The sequence below is a fragment of the Phytophthora cinnamomi genome (genome assembly GCF_018691715.1).
Source record: "Phytophthora cinnamomi strain GKB4 chromosome Unknown Contig53, whole genome shotgun sequence".
Classification (NCBI taxonomy): Eukaryota; Oomycota; class Peronosporomycetes; order Peronosporales; family Peronosporaceae; genus Phytophthora; species Phytophthora cinnamomi.
Genome location: NW_027150986.1, coordinates 2,082,852 through 2,100,894, shown reverse-complemented (window position 1 = coordinate 2,100,894; position 18,043 = coordinate 2,082,852). Strand labels below are relative to the sequence as shown.

At 56.0% G+C, this 18,043-nt stretch overlaps 10 protein-coding genes across 10 annotated transcripts; 3 read left to right on the top strand and 7 right to left on the bottom strand.

The window, feature by feature from the left end:
• Positions 1-142: 142 nt before the first annotated feature.
• Positions 143-1,810, bottom strand: IUM83_00599 (Retrotransposon protein; the record flags this gene model as incomplete). Its single annotated transcript, XM_067924382.1, has 3 exons — positions 143-567; positions 1,414-1,626; positions 1,696-1,810. 3 exons carry the CDS (start codon positions 1,808-1,810, stop codon positions 143-145), a joined length of 753 nt encoding a protein of 250 aa, XP_067789510.1.
• Positions 1,811-2,698: 888 nt separating this feature from the next.
• IUM83_00598 (uncharacterized protein) lies at positions 2,699-3,025 on the bottom strand (the record flags this gene model as incomplete). The annotated part of the gene is made up of 1 exon (XM_067924381.1): positions 2,699-3,025. One exon carries the CDS (start codon positions 3,023-3,025, stop codon positions 2,699-2,701), a length of 327 nt encoding a protein of 108 aa, XP_067789509.1.
• Positions 3,026-3,510: 485 nt separating this feature from the next.
• Positions 3,511-5,064, top strand: IUM83_00597 (Endoplasmic oxidoreductin; the record flags this gene model as incomplete). Its single annotated transcript, XM_067924380.1, has 1 exon — positions 3,511-5,064. The coding sequence occupies one exon, from the start codon at positions 3,511-3,513 to the stop codon at positions 5,062-5,064; it is 1,554 nt and encodes a 517-aa protein (XP_067789504.1).
• Positions 5,065-5,197: 133 nt separating this feature from the next.
• On the bottom strand, positions 5,198-6,356 carry IUM83_00596 (putative cysteine protease family C26; the record flags this gene model as incomplete). The annotated part of the gene is made up of 2 exons (XM_067924379.1): positions 5,198-5,926; positions 6,036-6,356. The coding sequence occupies 2 exons, from the start codon at positions 6,354-6,356 to the stop codon at positions 5,198-5,200; spliced, it is 1,050 nt and encodes a 349-aa protein (XP_067789503.1).
• A 271-nt stretch (positions 6,357-6,627) lies between these two features.
• On the top strand, positions 6,628-8,610 carry IUM83_00595 (putative aldehyde dehydrogenase; the record flags this gene model as incomplete). The annotated part of the gene is made up of 8 exons (XM_067924378.1): positions 6,628-6,651; positions 6,723-6,784; positions 6,867-7,136; positions 7,222-7,330; positions 7,405-7,652; positions 7,731-7,797; positions 7,862-8,524; positions 8,593-8,610. The coding sequence occupies 8 exons, from the start codon at positions 6,628-6,630 to the stop codon at positions 8,608-8,610; spliced, it is 1,461 nt and encodes a 486-aa protein (XP_067789502.1).
• A 392-nt stretch (positions 8,611-9,002) lies between these two features.
• On the bottom strand, positions 9,003-9,851 carry IUM83_00594 (Carbohydrate esterase; the record flags this gene model as incomplete). Its single annotated transcript, XM_067924377.1, has 1 exon — positions 9,003-9,851. The coding sequence occupies one exon, from the start codon at positions 9,849-9,851 to the stop codon at positions 9,003-9,005; it is 849 nt and encodes a 282-aa protein (XP_067789501.1).
• Positions 9,852-12,144: 2,293 nt separating this feature from the next.
• On the top strand, positions 12,145-13,233 carry IUM83_00593 (putative cysteine protease family C26; the record flags this gene model as incomplete). The annotated part of the gene is made up of 3 exons (XM_067924376.1): positions 12,145-12,411; positions 12,494-12,596; positions 12,662-13,233. The coding sequence occupies 3 exons, from the start codon at positions 12,145-12,147 to the stop codon at positions 13,231-13,233; spliced, it is 942 nt and encodes a 313-aa protein (XP_067789508.1).
• Positions 13,234-13,512: 279 nt separating this feature from the next.
• On the bottom strand, positions 13,513-13,980 carry IUM83_00592 (uncharacterized protein; the record flags this gene model as incomplete). Its single annotated transcript, XM_067924375.1, has 1 exon — positions 13,513-13,980. One exon carries the CDS (start codon positions 13,978-13,980, stop codon positions 13,513-13,515), a length of 468 nt encoding a protein of 155 aa, XP_067789507.1.
• A 938-nt stretch (positions 13,981-14,918) lies between these two features.
• IUM83_00591 (serine-tRNA ligase) lies at positions 14,919-16,283 on the bottom strand (the record flags this gene model as incomplete). The annotated part of the gene is made up of 1 exon (XM_067924374.1): positions 14,919-16,283. The coding sequence occupies one exon, from the start codon at positions 16,281-16,283 to the stop codon at positions 14,919-14,921; it is 1,365 nt and encodes a 454-aa protein (XP_067789506.1).
• Positions 16,284-16,624: 341 nt separating this feature from the next.
• On the bottom strand, positions 16,625-17,836 carry IUM83_00590 (putative COP9 signalosome complex subunit; the record flags this gene model as incomplete). Its single annotated transcript, XM_067924373.1, has 4 exons — positions 16,625-16,947; positions 17,034-17,271; positions 17,347-17,435; positions 17,506-17,836. The coding sequence occupies 4 exons, from the start codon at positions 17,834-17,836 to the stop codon at positions 16,625-16,627; spliced, it is 981 nt and encodes a 326-aa protein (XP_067789505.1).
• Positions 17,837-18,043: the final 207 nt, after the last annotated feature.

The following is an 18,043-nucleotide window of genomic DNA, read 5'->3' as shown; positions in this document are numbered from 1 at the left end:
CTCGCATGAAAGGATAGCGTAGGCACTTCAACTTGTCCGTAAATAGACCCCCAAAAAAAGTAAATAAAAAAACGAGTGTGGTACATCCTGCTTATCACTTGCTCCCGCGACAACCACGTGTCACTGTTCCGACAGTGAAATGTTACTGGATTAGCTTCCAAATCTGTGACGCAGGTGTCGAAACTTGGGAAAGCACCAGCTCATCCGTCTCGTAGACCATTTGCTGACTCATATCTCCGGGCATCGTTGTTCGCGTAGTCGACAACGTCTCACGGTCCAATGATCCATCAGAGATCACGATGATCTTAACTAGACTGAGCTCTCTCCGCGTTGAGTCGCACCTGTGCGGAAACCGTTTTTCGTTCACGGTTCCGTCCGTCATGACGTCGATCTTGACCTGGCATCCACGACGATAGTAGCTGCGCCGGTACGTCGTCTTGAGGTCAGAAGCGTAGTACTTGATCAGCTGAAAGCCTTTCCGCTGGACGATGGTCCGGAACGGGCTTACGGCTTCGAGGGCGCAGTTCCAAATAGTTTCACTACTGTTCATGTACTTGTCTATTGCGCCTATAAAAAGGCCATAGTTGTTGACAACCACAGAAAAATTGGAAATGATCCACTTTAAGACTAGCCCCATTCCAACTTTGCAGTACAAGTACGCTTACATACGGTTATGAGAAACATAACTGTTGTCGATTGCCTGTTATTAGCGGCACAGAATGTGTGGACCGCACGACAGAAGGTAGCGGATTGAAGCACAATTGTTTGTTACGAGCTAACGTATATCAGAATCATCTGGACCATAAAATTGGTTGTTACAAACCATAACAGCTGTACCAAATGTTGGTTGTAACAAACTACGAAATAGACTAGCTATAAGATAAATTTAAATTCCGTTTGAGTGTATATTTCCGGATCAATTATGATGTATTTTTTATCTGTTCGTCTGGTCAGAATATATATAGGATATATAACCGAATATAGTCTGATCCCTGACCGGTTCAAATCCAATCGATCCGCTGAAAATTCAACCCTTTAGCTGTCACAATTCACGGCTCTCAAGCTCGAATTTCGATTTGTCTACTTCTAGGCGGAGAGCAATAACAATCACCTACTGTTGAATAGTGCTCGATATCGAGGTCGGAGATGTAAAACTGATGCATTCCTATGAGCATGGCAAGCCACCCAATCCATATGCAATCACAATGCAGTTTCCAAACTACCTTCCTGGTTCGCTTCCTAATTGGTCCGTCCCAAGCGCATCTTCAACCGCGCCTCTCATCATGCGACTCATCTGCTCGTGTCAGCACTCCTTCCTGCCAAGCCTTGAGCGTCACAAGTCCGCGCATCGCGCAGAGACAAGGCGCAGGGGGACCTTGGTGAGGATGCCCGTCCGCATTTCCTCGGACTCACAGTATTCGATCTTGAACACTTCCTTTTTGACTAAATGCTTGATAAACTTGTACCGTACGTCGATATACTTGGCGCGCCCGGATATGCCCTCACCCTCGATCTGTGCGATCGCTGCCTGGTTGTCGACATTCAACACGGATGATGTGTACGGCATAATGCCGATCTCCTTCAGCAGCTCAATGGTACCGAGTACTTCAGCCATTGTCTGCGACGCTGCAAGAACCTCAATTTACATTGTCGATACCGCCACTTAGCTTTGCAAAAAGAAAAAGCAGAGCTGACCCACGATGATGCCAGCGACCATCAACACTCCACCGCTGACCGACTTCCGATCGCTCTTGTGTGAGGCGTAATCGGCGTCGCGGCACGCCTCCACTAGAAAAGTGGCCTTGCCCATTGATGCTCTGTCGCCGCACATGACCAGTTTGTAATCCTTGGTTCCGTTCAAGTATTTCGCGATCGTTTTCGCCAGGTGACAATTTCCTTCGCGTGGCGCGTGCGAGTTCCGGGTTGCACGGTGGAGATGCAGTATGTGTTTGAATGAACTCTTAAACTACTGGTTAAAGCTCACAGTAATTTATTTTCCTTTATTCCTCTAGTCCTATGTTTATTCTCAAAACGTGCTCAGTCTGAAGCAAAAGAGGAAGTGAGCTCGTCCTCGGGCTGCTCCGCTTCCTTTACTTCATATCCTCATCGCACTAACAGTTGGTTGGCAGGCTCTCTCTCTGCCTTATGTTCATAGATAAGAGTTCAAAGCTGAACTCCCCTACAACTTGCTAACAGATAAGACAGGTGTTCGAGGCTTTGCCTCTCACTTGCCTTTTCTGCTCTATAACCAGCAAACCGGCTCTTCTGCCGGCTGCCCCACTGCGAGGAATCGCAGCTCCACTCAACAGTATGAATGCCAAAATTTTCGATGTTACACCCGTCGAGAGCGGTTCTCCTGACATTTTTGTCTGGCAAAATGTACAGCGGGGGTGCAGCACGGCCACCCGCGCTCACGGCTGCCACGACAGACAGAAGGAAGGACGTTTCCGTGGCTTTCGACCACACATTCGACGATCCGCGAACAGCCAACACGGAACTTGACTGGTGCTTGCTGACGAAGCTGGTCTCATCCATATTCCACACGCGACTGCTGTCAAGGTCATGTTCGATGACCAGCTTCGTCAGCTCGTAGAAAAACGCACCCATAGATGCCGCATCGGCCTCATTGCGAGCGCGCGAAAGCGGCTCAGACGAACGCAAAGACAGCTCGGGATGGCGGTCGACGAAGCGGTTGTACTTAGTCCTTCACGGAGCGCAGATTGCCGTGGATCATGTGGTGAACCTCGTTAGCAGCCTCGAGAACTTCCCATGGCTGCACGGGGACCAGACGACGCTGCATTGTAGTGATCCATGTCACAATGTCGGCTTCACACTCGGGTGGCAGTAGAGGGGCAGGTCCGGGTCGTTGGCGCTCAATAGAGCTGCCCTTATTGCGCGCGGCGACTTTGCGCTTCAGTGTTGACAATGACACGGGCGACGAGTCGGTCACAGCTGTGAGCTTCTCTCCTGCGAGGACGCGATCGATAGCTTCCTCTAGCTCCTTCTCAGTGAAGGCTGCCTTCATCTTGCGCTCGGCTCGAGGGGGCTGGATATCTTACGGGATCAAGATCTGGTTAAAAAATAGCGAGCCAATCAGCGCAATATTAGCCCAAATAAGACGATTGGATTGGATAATAGTCCATTTAGCCCATGAACTGGTCAGAGGTCATGAATTGGTAAACCACGTTACTTGTTATACCAGCACTGTATACGGAAGTATTAACATTTGATATTAAATGTTAATATCAGCTTGAGAATGAGGAATATAAAATATTATAATGGTTATTATAGTATTTTATATTCCTCATTCTCAAATATTATAAGCGATATTAATGATGAGTTGCCAGTAATTTTCGAAGCTGTTGCGCGAATACTCGTCACCTTCGCGCGACATCGACACTCGACAAACATCATTCAGACGGACCGACACTTCAGCAGCTGTCCCGGCGGTAGCGTCTGTCTGCTACGTGGCACTCGCCACTCCTCGACTGAGAGTCGTAGCCTACGACCATGGCAACCACAGCGCGTGCGCGGCGCTTCTTGCGCTGGGGCGTGCTCACCGCTGCTGTCACCGCAGCAGCAGCAACAACGACCCAGGCTTCTGCCGCCGACAGCGCGCCCAAGACTTTCCCCAAGGACATGGTGGACTACCTGCAGTGCCAGGTGTGCCAGACGCCGGAGCTCACCGGCAGCGTGCAGGACTCGGCGTGCGACTACGAGACGGTGGACAAGGCCGTGAACGAGCACTTCCACCCGCTGCTGCACGAGCTGTCACACCTCACGTTCTTCCGTTACTTCAAGGTGGACCTGGGCAAGGAGTGCCCGTACCTGCCGTGGCAGGACGACGGCATGTGCGCCAGCATCGACTGCGCCGTGTGCGAGTGCCCGTCGCACGAAATTCCGGCGCCCTGGAGCCAATTGGACCAGCAGGAGACGCAGTCTCGGCACAGTGAGAAGGCTGGCGAGGCCGGCAAGCCCTGTGACGAACAGACTGGCGAGAGCACGCTGTCCAAGGTGGAGCGCAAGAACGCGGTAGCTGGAGAGAGCTTCAATGAGTGGGAGGAGGTCTCGAACGCCAATGTGTGGGCGGCACAGGGCGAGGCGGAGGAGACCATGGCGTACATTAACCTGCTGGAAAACCCGGAGAGATACACGGGGTACAGCGGCGTCCAGGCCGAACGCATCTGGAAGGCCATTTACGAGGAGAACTGCTTCACGCCGCCCGAGGAAAGCAAGCTGGATGGCATGTGCCTTGAAGAACGCGTGTACTACCGCCTCATCAGTGGGCTGCAGGCGTCCATCAACACGCACATCGCACTGACGTACAAGTTCGGCGAAAACTGGGGCGTGAATCCTTCTCTGTTCGTCAACCGAGTTGGCAAGCACCGTGAGCGGCTGCAGAACTTGTACTTCGCTTACCTGTTCGTCATGCGTGCGATCAGCAAGTATCGTCATGAATTGCTCGCGTACGATTACAACACTGGTAATGCTGCGGACGACCTTCGTGTGAGGGAAATTCTTCGCCAGCTCTTGCTGGAAGGATCGGACGATGCTAGAGCGTCGGGAGTAGCTTGCCCGGCGTATGCGGAATGCTCGTCTGTGTTGTCTGGGTTTGATGAAAGTGCACTATTCCGCGTTCAGGCCGACGGGCTGTCTATCGATCAACTGGTACAGGCCAAGCAGGAAAAGGAGCAACTAGAGGTGCAATTCCGCGAGAAGTTCCAGAATGTAAGCCGCATTATGGACTGCGTCACATGCGAGAAGTGTCGCCTTTGGGGCAAGCTCCAGACGATGGGACTGGGTACAGCGATCAAAATTTTGCTGGCTGAGGACGTTTCGGCGATCCCGAAGCTCCACCGCAACGAGCTCATCGCGCTGATTAATGTGGCCAACAACCTTTCTCGCAGTGTTGATGGTGTTAAAACGATGCGGGAGCTCGAGTTCATCGAGGCCGTGAAGCAATTTGGCTTCGTCTGTGCTGCTGCTGTACTGGTGGTGCTAGTGCTCATTGCCATCTTCCGCAAGCGCAAGAGTAGAACGCGCGTGCACAAGAAACAAGAGTAAGTATCCTTTGCAAGAAATAGAGAAGCTCGCGAAGATACAAACAATATACAGTTCATATTGAAGGTGCAGCTAGCTTTCAGCTAAATCCTACTACTACTACGTCTTACTACACCACTACATGTAGCGTCACGGCTTACGCCACCTCCTCTTCCTGCCTACATGAAACATCCTGGGTTTCCTTGTTCCCGCCTTGCTCTCGGCACTGCATATAATACGGCATCACCAAATGCTTGACAAAGTTCTTCACCTCGCACGTCCTGAGGTCCTCATCAAGCACATCCTTGTCATATCCGATCTGCCACGCGAGATCTTCGCGTGTCGGGTCCGCGGCCAGCTTCTCCAGCAGCTCCACAAAGCGGTCTGAGTCCTCGACGTCCGCGAAAAAGCCCAATTGCGTGTTCATCTCGCGACGGCAGTACAGCAGCCGCGCCATCTCGTGCAGGTCGTACTCCGGGTGGTATTGCAGTCCCCAGAACTCTCCTTTCAGGTACCGCAGGCAAACACTTTGCACGGTAGTGAAGGCATTCGTCGCGAGCAGCAAGCCACCGGGTTGGATAACGCGGACCTCGTCCTTGTGACTGCTGAAGGCGCCAAAAACCGACGGCTTGCCCTCGTACATCGGGTGAGCACGACCCGCAGCATTCAATCGGATCTTGCGCGCAACACCGAGCTCCTTGCCGTGCTTGTTCTTCTTCACGACGCCGCCGGCAGTAGCGACCGCCAACTGTAGTCCAAAGCAGCTCCCGAACTGTGGAACACCGTGGGCGAAGCTCTGTCTGGCAAGGTTCATCATCTGCACAACCGACGGGTCCTCGCGTTCGTGCACTGCTAGTGACGACCCGGACCAGCCCACGCCATGGTACTGCGCAAGGCAAGGAGGCGAATTGTGAGCTGACTCTGCTCTACCAATGATAATGATACTACACCACTTCTGTTGAGCTCTGTGTGGTTGGTTATCTCTGCTACTATACCTTGGACAGGTCTGGTGCAACGAAACCCGGGTCAGCCGGGTAGACGAGGTCGTACTCTGCAGAGCGGCCGACGCTGCGCTCCGTGGCCTTGACCAGCATGTTGGCGTAGAGCTGGCCGGCGGTGGTGGCGCCGCCAGCCTCGAGCACGTCTCGGCCCGACTTGACGTTGCCGTCGACCACCAGGTAGCGGATCTCCTCATTGCCACTCGCTGCTGCAGGCGGCAACGTGTGCAGGAACTTTGGGACGTGCAGGCAGCGGCTGGGGCGTCGCGCGCCGCGTGCCAGCAGCGGCTGAGAGCGAGCAGCCACGCGCCTGTGCATCTTGTTGGCTAGTGGGGATCGGCGGAGCGGGAGAATGCGGCCGGCTCATCTTCCGTCGCTGGTGGTGACAGGTGGCGACGTGGCCGTCGAGACCTGGCCGCGGTTGAATCTGGAGATGCTTCGGTACCGAGGGTACCGAGGGTACCGGTTACGGCAACATCAAGTACGTCAGCAAACGTCCGGTGGCATTAGCTGGAATCAGATATGACAGGGTTTGATCGTATCTGACGTTGCACATCACTTTGACATTTGCCAGCAGCTCCCCCCAACAATGCTCCGCCACGCCACCACCCAGGTACCCTACGCATTGCAGCCGTTGTCACGCATTCCTGGCCATTGTAGCTCACTGCTGCGTCGCCGCTACAGCTCGCGACGACCTCTCGCCAGGCCGCCAGGCTCTCCTCCCAGCGCGGCTTCGCTGCGTCCGCGTAAGATCTCGTGCTGTGTGCATAGCAAGGATGTCACAATGCTGGACTGGAGAAATGACCCTGACGTTTGTTGCTGCTGCAGACTCAAGGTGGACAACCCGTACACGGGCGAGACCTTCTGCGAGGTCGCCTACGACACGAAGGCCGAGGCGCACGCCAAGCTGGACGCCGCTGTGAAGGCGCAGCTCGACTGGAAGAACGTGCCGCTCAACGAGCGCCAGGCGCTGTGCACCAAGTGGATCAGTGCACTCTCCAGCAATGCAGAGTCCATTGCGCAGGAGATCTCCGGTATGATGGGCAAGCCTGTGCAGCAGGCGCGCAACGAGGTCAACGGCACCATCGACCGAGCCAAGTAAGAAGATTTCTGTGCTCTGTTTGATCGATCACTCGTTTTGTGCTGACGAAACCTGTGTGCTCTTACCGTGGCTGCGATCTAGGGCTCTGATCTACATGTCGAACGAGGCGCTGCGCACGGACTCGTTCCCGGAGGAGAACGGACTGTTCCGCCAGATCACTCACGACCCAGTTGGCGTCGTCTACGTGATTGTAGGTTCGTTTTTTTATTTAATACTTTCACTAGCCGACTCTGACCATTTGAAATCGTTTCTTTGGCGGTGCAGGCTCCGTGGAACTACCCTCTCATGACGGCGGTCAATTCGATCATCCCCGCTGTGCTGGCGGGCAACTCGGTGCTACTGAAGCACTCACCACGCACTCCTCTTTGCGGCGAGCACTACCAAAAGACATTCGAGCAAGCTGGCTTCCCCAAGAATGTGCTCCAGTCGTCGTTTGTTGAGCACGGCACCGCTGCGGAGATTATTCAACGCCCGGAAACTGCATTCGTTTCATTCACGGGCTCTGTCCGAGGGTAAGTTTTCAAAATTATGGTAGTTTTCGTAGTAGTAGTGGTTGACTGACTGTTGTGGTTGTTCTTCGAACTGTGTAGTGGTCGCCAAGTCCAACAGGTGACATCCCAGCGCTCGATTGACGTGACTTTGGAGCTCGGTGGAAATGTAAGTTCACAATGTGACCTTTGTTGTTGTATTTCTCGAGCTAATACTGAGTTGATGTTCGTAGGACGCCGGATATGTGACTGCTGATGCTGACGCTGAAGCCGCAGCAGAAGGCCTCGTGGACGGTGTTTGCTACAACGCGGGTCAGTCATGCTGTGGTGTGGAGCGGATCTACGTCCATGAATCCAAGTACGACCAGTTCTTGGAGAAGGCGAAGAGCTTGTTTGAGGCGTATAACCTGGGTGACCCGACTGACGCGAAGACGTCCATGGGCCCGATGGCGCTTCCCACTGCACCGAAGATGCTCGATGCTCACGTGAAGGACGCCGTGGCAAAGGGTGCCGTCAAACTGACGGGAAGCGGGATTGTTACGGACGCCGCTGGAAAGGGCCGCTTCTACTCTCCTACGCTGCTTGCTGGTTGCAACGGCTCCATGGACATCATGACGGAGGAGTCCTTCGGTCCAATTGTCGGTGTTGAGCGTGTTTCGTCGGATGCTGAGGCTATCCAGAAGATCAACGACAGCAAGTACGGACTGACGGCGTCAGTGTTCTCCTCGGACCGAGAGCATGCCATGGCTCTGGGATCGCAGATTAGCGCTGGTACTGTGTACATGAACCGTTGCGACGTGCTTGATCCCTACCTCCCCTGGACTGGCACGCGCGACTCGGGCAAGGGCATCAGCCTCTCGAAGCACGGTTTCCGTGGCGTCACGAAGCTGAAATCGGTACGTGCGGGATGTTTTAGTTTGGTTCCTCCTCAACCTAACTTATCGTTTTGCTTGCCTCTTTGTAGTGGAACTTCCGCGTCTAGAGCGGTTTGCGTGCTTAGAGCGTTTCGATGAGGCTAGCAGCAAACACGTTGGTTCGAATCGCAATATACATTGCTTTGCTGTCGTGAAGTTACTCACTAGTCTTTACTTACACCTTCAGCCTTGCGCAAATACTACTAGTTCTACAAAGCAATGTCCTCGCTACACTACATGTAGTGCTGATGAGACTGAAGGCAGAAGCTCTCTACGCTCATCACTAGCGATTTTTACGGGCACCCGTGGTCACATGCAGTTGTTTATCGGGCAACACAGCATTACTACTAACACATTGAGCATTGAACATGTCAAACGCGGGCTACTTGTTTGTGTGTTAGAAGATGGTTCTCTCTACTGCTCTTCTCAACACCTACGGGGAGTTCGAGGGCCCTGCCTCTTACACCTCGCTTGGGCCGCCGAAGGGGTCGACCTGGCCCTCGCTCGTCACGTAGGCCGACGTAATGCCGCCGTCGACCACAAACGAGGTGCCGGTGATGTACGACGCGTCGTCGCTGGCAAGGAAGAGCGCGGCCTTGGCCATCTCGGCGGCCTCGCCGAAGCGGCCCATGGGCACGTGCACGAGCCGGCGCTGCTTCTTCTCCTCCGTGTCCAGGAACTTCTGCAGCAGCTCCGTGTTGAGCGGGCCGGGGCACAGCGCGTTCACGCGGATGTTCTCGCGCGCGTGGATGGTCGCCAGCTCGCGGGACATGGCGATGACGGCGCCCTTGCTCGACGTGTAGGCGAGCTGCGGCGTGGCCGCGCCCAGGATGCCCACGAACGAGGCCGTGTTGATGATGGAGCCGCCGCCGGCGCGACGCATGGCCGGGATGCCGTACTTGCAGCCGAGGAAGACGCCCTTGACGTTGATGTTCATGGTCAGGTCCCACACGTCCTCCTGCGTGGCGATGGCGTCGTCGTCGGCGCTGTGCATGATGCCGGCGTTGTTGAACAGCACGTTGAGCCCGCCGAACTCCTTCTCGGCCAGGTTCACCATGTTCTCCACGTCGCGGGCCTGCGACACGTCCGCCTTGACGGCGACGGCCACAGTCTCGGTCTTGCCCAGCTTGCGGAGCTCCTCCTGCACGAGCTGCGCCGTCTCGGCGGCGGCGTCCGCGTTCAGGTCGGCGCACACGACGCCCTTGGCGCCCTGCTTGGCGAACAGGATGGCGGACTTGCGGCCGATGCCGCCGGCGGCGCCCGTGATCACGGCCACCTGGCCGGCCAGTCGACTTCCGATGACGCTCATGGTGCGGGGGGTGAAGAGGCTGTGGTGCGGGGTGCTGGTGCTTCGGACGACGCACTTGCGATAGTGAGGTTGAAGCCTTTCGGCTCGCGGCTTTGATTGGGATCGCGGGGGGCCTGGCATAGGGTGGCGCACACTACTTTCGGATGATGAGGTGATGGGCGACGTCGCCGTACGTCATCGGTATCTGCTCACACGCACTTGATGCTCGATTGATGAGATCCAGTGCGCGGTCCCGATGGCCAGACGAGGGCAGCGGAAAGGAGGTTGGCGCTGCCGGGCCATCGGATCCTGCTTCAAGCACTCCTGGCTGCTTGCTGTCTGCGGGCGCTAGCGCGGAGACCAGGCGTGGGGCTCTGATGGGAGGCACGACACGTGCCAGAGCGTCACGAAGCATGCTTCCTGACACCCTGCGAGCGTACACATGCGCTCGCTAATGTGAGTGCTGCGAACTTGCATCAACAAGCTAAGGTCAAGGCAACTTCAGCCCAAAATAGCTAAAATCGGTATAAAAAGTTTGTGGTGCTGCGGCAAGTCGAAAGCGTTGCCGAGGATCAATGCAGACGAAGGCCCACCAGTGTACAGTGTTGTCTGGGCAATGTGTTACTCATTGCCCACCAAGTACCATAGTGATGAGCTTCTGGTCGTCAATTACATTTATGTATATCGCTTTGTACCGGTGCGGCAGCAAGATGAGTTGCCTCAGCAAAATCAACACAGTTGTCGACGACAACGTGGGTGTGGGCTATACAGACGAGGGCGTGAATAAGGAACGGGTGTCATCCTATAACCTTAAAAACCAAATATTATGTAATTCTAGAGGTAAGAGCTTGAAGCACTGACATTGGCCATCGCCATTGGCCAGCTGGGCCTCTGGTTTTTGAATCTGGGCGGGAAATTCGAATTTGACACGAACAAGATGGAGCGGCAAGCACGGAGAATGCGCCTCACCAAGCAGCAACAGCTCGACCTCCGTGCAATGCGCACCCGCGAGCCAACGTGGAGCCTCGCGACGCTAGGAGAATGGGCTCGGGAGAAGTTTGCACTGGACAACGCGCCGGGCAAATCGTCCGTCAAGAGGATCCTGGACAACGAGAGCTCGCTCAAGCGCATTGCGGTCGACTTTTGCTATCGCAAGAAGGTGCCGCGGGCGTCTATGGTGGCCCTGGACTCCTGCGATCCAACCCATGGACCAAGGTGTGATCGCGTGGATCAAGCGGCGTGTACTGCAAGACTGCGGCGAAGAGGCAGTCTGGAGACTGTGCTGCGAGCTGGACCCCTTTGTAATCGAGACATCGGACGCAGTCACGTGGTGCAGCAACGCGTGGAATGCGCTGGACGCCGACACCATCAAATCTTGTTGGCGCCTCGCCGGATTATACGTGGACCAGACACAGATTAGTGACATAATTAACTAAATCAAGTATTTTGTCCACATCAATGGCAATTTATGCCCTCTAATTGGCTCATACCACTTGAAAGTTGTTATATATCAGGCGTTCCTTATTCACGCCCTCGTCTGTACACATTTCACTTTTTGCCGTCTCGACGGGCGTGCTTTTCGAAAGGTGTTAAGCCACTTACATCTCATCCCAGCTACCGGTAGGCCCCGACAATGCGTCCAAAGTCGCTCTTCAGGTAACCAACGATGTCCCTGGCAACAACGCTATGGTGGTTCACCTCACCAGTCGTGAATCACTGTGTGAACGTGTATTCCATCATCTGCAATGGGGACTCGCTCATAGGGAAGGGCAACTTCAACTTGACCCAAAATACTGGAAGCCGAAGCCGAGCACCAGCATTTTGAGCCTTGCAGCAGCTCGCTGAGTCAGGCGTCTTCCCTTGCCAACCCGCTGCTGGTTTCGAGCGATGACGGGTGCTCGGTCTCTATGAGCTCCCAGCTGCCGGTAAGGTGTGCACGATGCACAGCGCATCCTTTCGCCACCAACTGCCGCTGGCTGCCAGGTTGCCAGTCTGGCAATCTACCAGGGGCTATGGTCCGCTCGTACGTATGCATGCAGGACTCTTCCAGTGATGGTGTACGCTGGGTCATGACTCCGGCATCGTCGACAGCATTGCTTTTGCCTTGCAGCGCCATACGGCTGCCTGGTGGCGAACGCATCCCTCTTGCGTCACAACCTGCACACTTTATGAGCCCAACCACCACTTCAACTTGCGCAAACTACCGAAATTAGTGTATCCCACACTATTCGCGGAGTTATCAGGTCCGTGGATCGCCGACAGCCTGCCGTCGACGTCATTCGCCAACTGCCACGCCACACACGAAGCGTCCACCATGTTGACTCGCTTCCCCCGCCGCCTGCGCCTCCAGTCGCCCGCCACCGCGCGCTTGTTGAGCTCGGCCGCTTCGGATCCGCTGAAGGTGCTGGTCATCGACGGCTACTCGCCCGAGGGCCGCGCCGACCTAGAAGCTGGTGGCGCCAGCACGGCCGGCAAGCTGTACATCGACCTGCTCAACAAGTCGGCGCCCGCTGGCGTGGAGGTCGCCTCCGACGTGGTCTACCCTGCAGACAGCGACTTTCAGACGCCCGAGCTGTCCAAGGTGAGCTGCAGGATGACCTAGCAGAGTCCCGCAGTCAAACGCCAGAGCTGACTTCAACTTGTGCGTGTGAATCTGTGCGCAGTACCACGCGGTGGCCTGGACGGGCTGCTCGCTGACCATCCACGACGCCGAGGACGTCCGCGTCACCAAGCAGATCGACTTTGCCAAGAAGGTGTTCGAGGAAGGTGAGGTGCAATCTAGACAGCTTTAGGCATGCAATGATGCTGATATTGTATTCTGCTGCTGCCAGGCATTCCGCAGTACGGTAGCTGCTGGGCGGCGCAGATCGCTGTGGCTGCTGCAGGCGGTCACTGCGGGGCGAACCCGCGCGGCCGCGAGATGGGCATCGCGCGCAAGATTGAGCTGTCTCCGGAGGGCCGCGCGCACCCGATGTTCGAGGGTAAGCCGTCGGTCTTCGACGCGTTCACGAGCCACAACGATGAGGTGACGCACATGCCGCCGGGGGGCCTCGCTCTGGGTGGAAACGATTTCACCAAAGTGCAGGCGGTGGCGGTGCGCCACAAGAAGGGCGACTTCTGGGCTGTGCAGTACCACCCGGAGTACGACCTGCACGAGCTGGCGCGCCTGACGTACTGCCGCCGAGCGAAACTCGTTGGTTTGGGGTTCTTCGCTGACATGAAGAGTGCTGACCAATACGTGGACGACCTTGAGAACCTGCACATTGATCCGTCTCGTTATGACATTGCGTGGCGCCTTGGCTTGGACGCCGACGTCATGGACGAGAACATCCGCCACTGTGAGACGCGCAACTTCATCAAGTATCTCGCGCTTCCTTATAAGGCGGCTGTGGAGAGCAAGTAAAGAAGCCACTCACGGTTCACTGCAATGTGAGCATCAATGAACGAAAATGAAATAGAAGATGGGATTCACTTTGAGGTGAAAGTAGTTAATTGATCGGTTGTTGGAAGCCGTGGTGGCAGTGGTGTAGTCCGTGTCAATGCGAGAGATGCAAGTACGAAAACCGACTGTCGAAAAACCGAGGCATGACACCCAGTCTTACTCCCCGTCCATCATGTTGTAAATGATTCCCGCAATCGTGGCAACGTCACCCTTAATCGAGCGCCCATTGTCGTTCAGGGACTACTCCAAATACTTGACGCCGGTCTCATCGTACTTGTAGAATACCCAGTCTGAGAAAGTCGACACGATACCGAGGACCGGAGACGCTCGGATACCCTTGCCTTCGCTATCCGCGATCGCCACATCCATCAGCACCAGATCTTTTGCTTGAGCTTGCAGCTGATTTTCTCGGAGGCACACGACAACAACTATCTTTCGCTGCTTCCGCGTCACCAGTATGTCAGGACTTCCAGTCGTGAGAATGAGCTTGTTTGTGAGCAATGGCTTCATCTTCGCGCTGAAATTTCCCTCCAAGAGTGTGGCAATAGCACCAAGAATCGTGGTGACACTCTGCTGCAGGCGCCTCACTGAAGTGATTCGCCTTGTCGACCCGAAAGCCTTCCGTTCATCCTGCAGCATGGTGACCAGCTTGTCAATGAATTTCTCGTCCAGCTTCTTCACAGGAAATGCTGCATTGTCCTCTTGCATAAGCGGATCGTAGATATGCTCAACATCTTCCCACTCAAGAGAGGTGCTGGCGACACCATACTTTTGTCCATCGTCGCGTTTTCGCTTCCCAGTTAGGCTGCCCTGCTTCGATGCTGCATGCTTTCGTAACTTGGCAAAACACTTGATTGAGATTGAGTCGATGGTCAGCAAATGGCGACAGAGGGAAGCGTTCCGTTGGCAGCGTTAGTACCGCCGTTGCTGAGGTTGGCGATGGCGACACTATTGGTATCTTCGACGGCAACCAAGGCGCGGTCGTAGTAGGCTCGACGGGGGTCTTGCTGATGCCAACGCGGAAGTGAACCCGCCCTTCGCACTTGGTGTTGGGGAAGAGCGAAGCGATGGAGCGTGTGTACTTGATCTCGTGCCCTGCCGTAGCAGCCGCGTCTTCCTCAAGAGGCCACGTGCCGTCTTCAGCCTCAAGTGAGAAGATCTTGATGTCGAGCTTCTTGCAGAGCAGAGCGAGCTCGATGTGCACTTCATCCCGAAGCCTTGCACCCAGTTGATGCCTTTCCGCACGAAGATGCCGCGGTAGATGAAAGTCAACCGGGCCCGCGTGTCGGAACGCATGCTGGGGAGTATCTCTGCTGCACTTGAGCGCAAATTCTCAAGTGAACACTCGATAGCACTCAGTCGAAGAAACTGGTAGCAACGACCAAATTATCAGATACTGTACAACAACTTCAACATCGAGGCAAAGCGAGCACCAACACCTTGACTACGAAAAGAATGCACTACGTGGATTACGTGGATAGTCGAAAACTAAACGACATGTAAATGCACAAGCAGAAGAGCTAACTAGCCACCCACAGAGAACCACAGAGAGACGAGGCGAGGTCTTTGGCAACAAGCGCAATGGTGCGGTAACGTGTTGTGCAGGCGACGAAAGCCCGCCTGGGCCCGTTATCTACAGCGTACGCTTACTGCTTGCCGCTTTTCTTCTTGGCGGCCTTCTGCATCTTGGCAGCCTGCACGTTCACCTTGACGTCGCGGGTGAAAGGCAGGTAAGTGACGCCGCCCATGAAGGGCACCAGCACCTCCGGGACCTTGACACCGTTCTCGTCCTGGTAGTTCTCTAGGATGCAGCACACCGTACGCGTGGAAGCGCAGAGCGTCGAGTTGAGCATGTGTACGTACTTCTTCTCGCGCTGGTTTTCCTTCTTGACGCCACAACGGATCTCCATGGCACGCGACTGGAAGTCCGTGCAGTTGGAGGCGGACACGAGCTCGCGGTACTCCTTGTAGGCGGGGAACCACGCCTCCAGGTCGTACTTCTTGACGGCGGCGTTGTTGAGCTCGCCCGACACGATGTTGACCACGCGGTACGGCAAGTTCAGCGACTGGTAGAACTCCTCGGCGTGGCGCAGCATCTCCTCGTGCATGGCAGCGGAGCTCTCCGGGTCCGTGATGCAGAACTGCTCCATCTTGTCGAACTGGTGCACACGGAAGATGCCCCACGTGTCCTTGCCGTGCGAGCCGGCCTCCTTACGGAAGCACGTGGAGAAGCCGCCGTAGCGCAGAGGCAGCGAGCTCTCGGTGATCCACTCACCACGGTGGTAGCCGCAGATGGGCTGCTCCGACGTGGCGATGAGGTACTTCTCGTCCTCGCCGATGACCTTGTACAGCTGCTCGTCGAAGTCGTCGAGCTGCGCGACCGCGGCCATGCCCTCCTTGTTCATGAAGAAAGGCGGCTTGAGCATCTTGTACTGGGCCTTCATGAGGAAGGACGTGGCGTACGACATAAGCGCCTGCTCCAGCAGGAAGCCGTAGCCCGTGAGGAAGTAGGCGCGGTGCCCGGCCACCTGCACGCCGCGCTCGGGCTCGTAGCCGTCGATGCGGTGCAGCACCTCGTGGTGGAAGTGCAGGCCGTCCTTCTGGATGGGGGCGCCCCACTTCTTGACCACGATATTGTCGTCCTCGTTGCTCGAGACGGGCACGGTCGGGTCCACGACGTTGCCGATCTTGGGCAGCTCCTGGTCCACGAGCACCTTGAGCGCGTCGGCCTCCTTCTTCTTCTCGGGCAGCTCGGCGGCCAGCGCCTTGCGCTCGTCGCTCAGGCCCTTGAAGTCCTCCTTGGCCTTGCTGAGCTTCTTGATCTCCTGCTGCAGCGCGTTCATCTTCATGCTGATGGTCTCCACTTCGCCCTGCTTCTTGCGCCACTCCTCGTCCAGCGCGATCACCTTTTCCACGATGTCCACATCCAGGAAGCGCTTCTTCTGGTCGGCGCGCACGGCGTCCGGGTCGCCGCCGCGCTCGGGACGCAGGCGGTTGATGTCGATCGGCATCTTGGCGACTCTACTGCTTGGCTGTGGGGTTGCGTAGCTTTTCCACGTATGAGTGGGGAGCGGGAGCCATCGAAGGGGAAGATTGGCTAGCGCCACCGGAGCGGGTTGAATTGTGTACAGATGGGGACGATAAACCGCCGCAGCCAATCACAACAGACCAATTCGACGTGTCGCAAATCGTAAAAACACGCTGGAGGGACCAAACCCAAACGGAAATGACGGGGGGTTCCTAATCTGGCGTTCCAAACGGTTCTAGATAACCAAATTTAGGTTTGATTCGTCGAGTTGAATTCATAATCCACTTCAATTGCTTGCGAGCAGCTGTTGCCGCAACACCGCGATCACAGCAACGTGCCGCGCTGGTGGTGGCGCTCTTGCGTGGCGGCGAAGCGGTCCACCACCGAGTTGGCGTTTGTGGCGCCCTTCGTGAGCGTGGCCAGGTACGAGACCAGCAGTGCGTCGTTGTACTCCTGCGTGAACGCCGCGTCGAAGTGCTCAGACTTCATGGCCGGCAGCTGGTTGCAGATGCTCGAGATGTGGCGCAGCAGGTTGTGGTCCAGCGGCGCCTCGCCGTTCTTCATGGCCTGCAAGAAGCGCAGCAGCACGTCCACCTGCCGGTCCAGCATCTTCACGGCGTCTCGGACGTTGCCCAGGTACGGGTGCACTGCACACGAAAAAAAAAAAGCACCCGGTGAGCATCAAAACCAAGTGGATACTGCATCAACCCAAAATGCATCAAGGTGCACGTACATGTAGACTTGCTGGCATCACCAATGGGCGCGATCTTCGAGATGTGGTCAATTGCGATGCCCTCCGTCTCGGACGTGTCGATCTTAAAAGGCGCCTTGACGAAGATCATCTTGGGCACGCCGTTCAGCATGTGCAGCTCCGACTCGAACAGCGAGATCGGCAGCTTCTTCTTGGTGCTCGGTCCCTTAGACTCTGGGTCCAGGATCATAAACAACGGGCTCTCGTTGAACTCCATAACCTGCGGCCATGCGATCACCAGTCTGTTAGTCACTCAACCCTTCTGCCAGGTATCTTCAACGCAGTCGGCTCTTACCACGCGGTGCACCGCCAGATCACTGGGAAGCGCCCTTGCGCCAACCGTGTACCAGCCCAGCAGCTCGAATCCCGGGAAAACCTGGGAAACTGCAGCCAAAAGCAACAACACTATCAGGTCCTGTACGGCGGGACGGTAGCAATAGGACCGTCGGCCTACACTGCTGGATGCGCGAGGTGAGGAACTCCTTGTCGATCTGGATCTCGCCGCCGCTGCCGACGTCGTACTTCATCTCGAACGAGTCGTAGACGTCCACGTCCAGGCCCTTCTGGATGCCGAAGAGCGCGCCGATGACCTGCGGCGCCTCCGTCTGGCTCAGCTGCGAGTTGCACTTCTGCCGCGTCTGGTGGTCGGCGATGTTCACGACCACGAGCGGGTGGATCTGGATCTGGCGCTCGCCTCCGCCGGCGCCGCTGTCCTCGCGCTGCACCAGCATCTCCTCGTCCTTCTCCTCCTGATGCTCGGCGCTCGTCATCTCCGTGTCTTCCATGCGGCGAGAAGCTTCTCCTTGCTTGACAAGAGAAGATGTGGCTCGATCCTATCAATAAAAAACAAGCCGAACGTTGTGTAAACCTTGTGTGCCAGTCGGTGGCGCGAGTGGTACGTGCGGTACGCCGCGGCAGACGCCCGCACTATGCGCCAATTGGTGTGGCGATTGTGTACAGCTCCTGTTTGTCGGCGTGACGTTCGGCGTGCT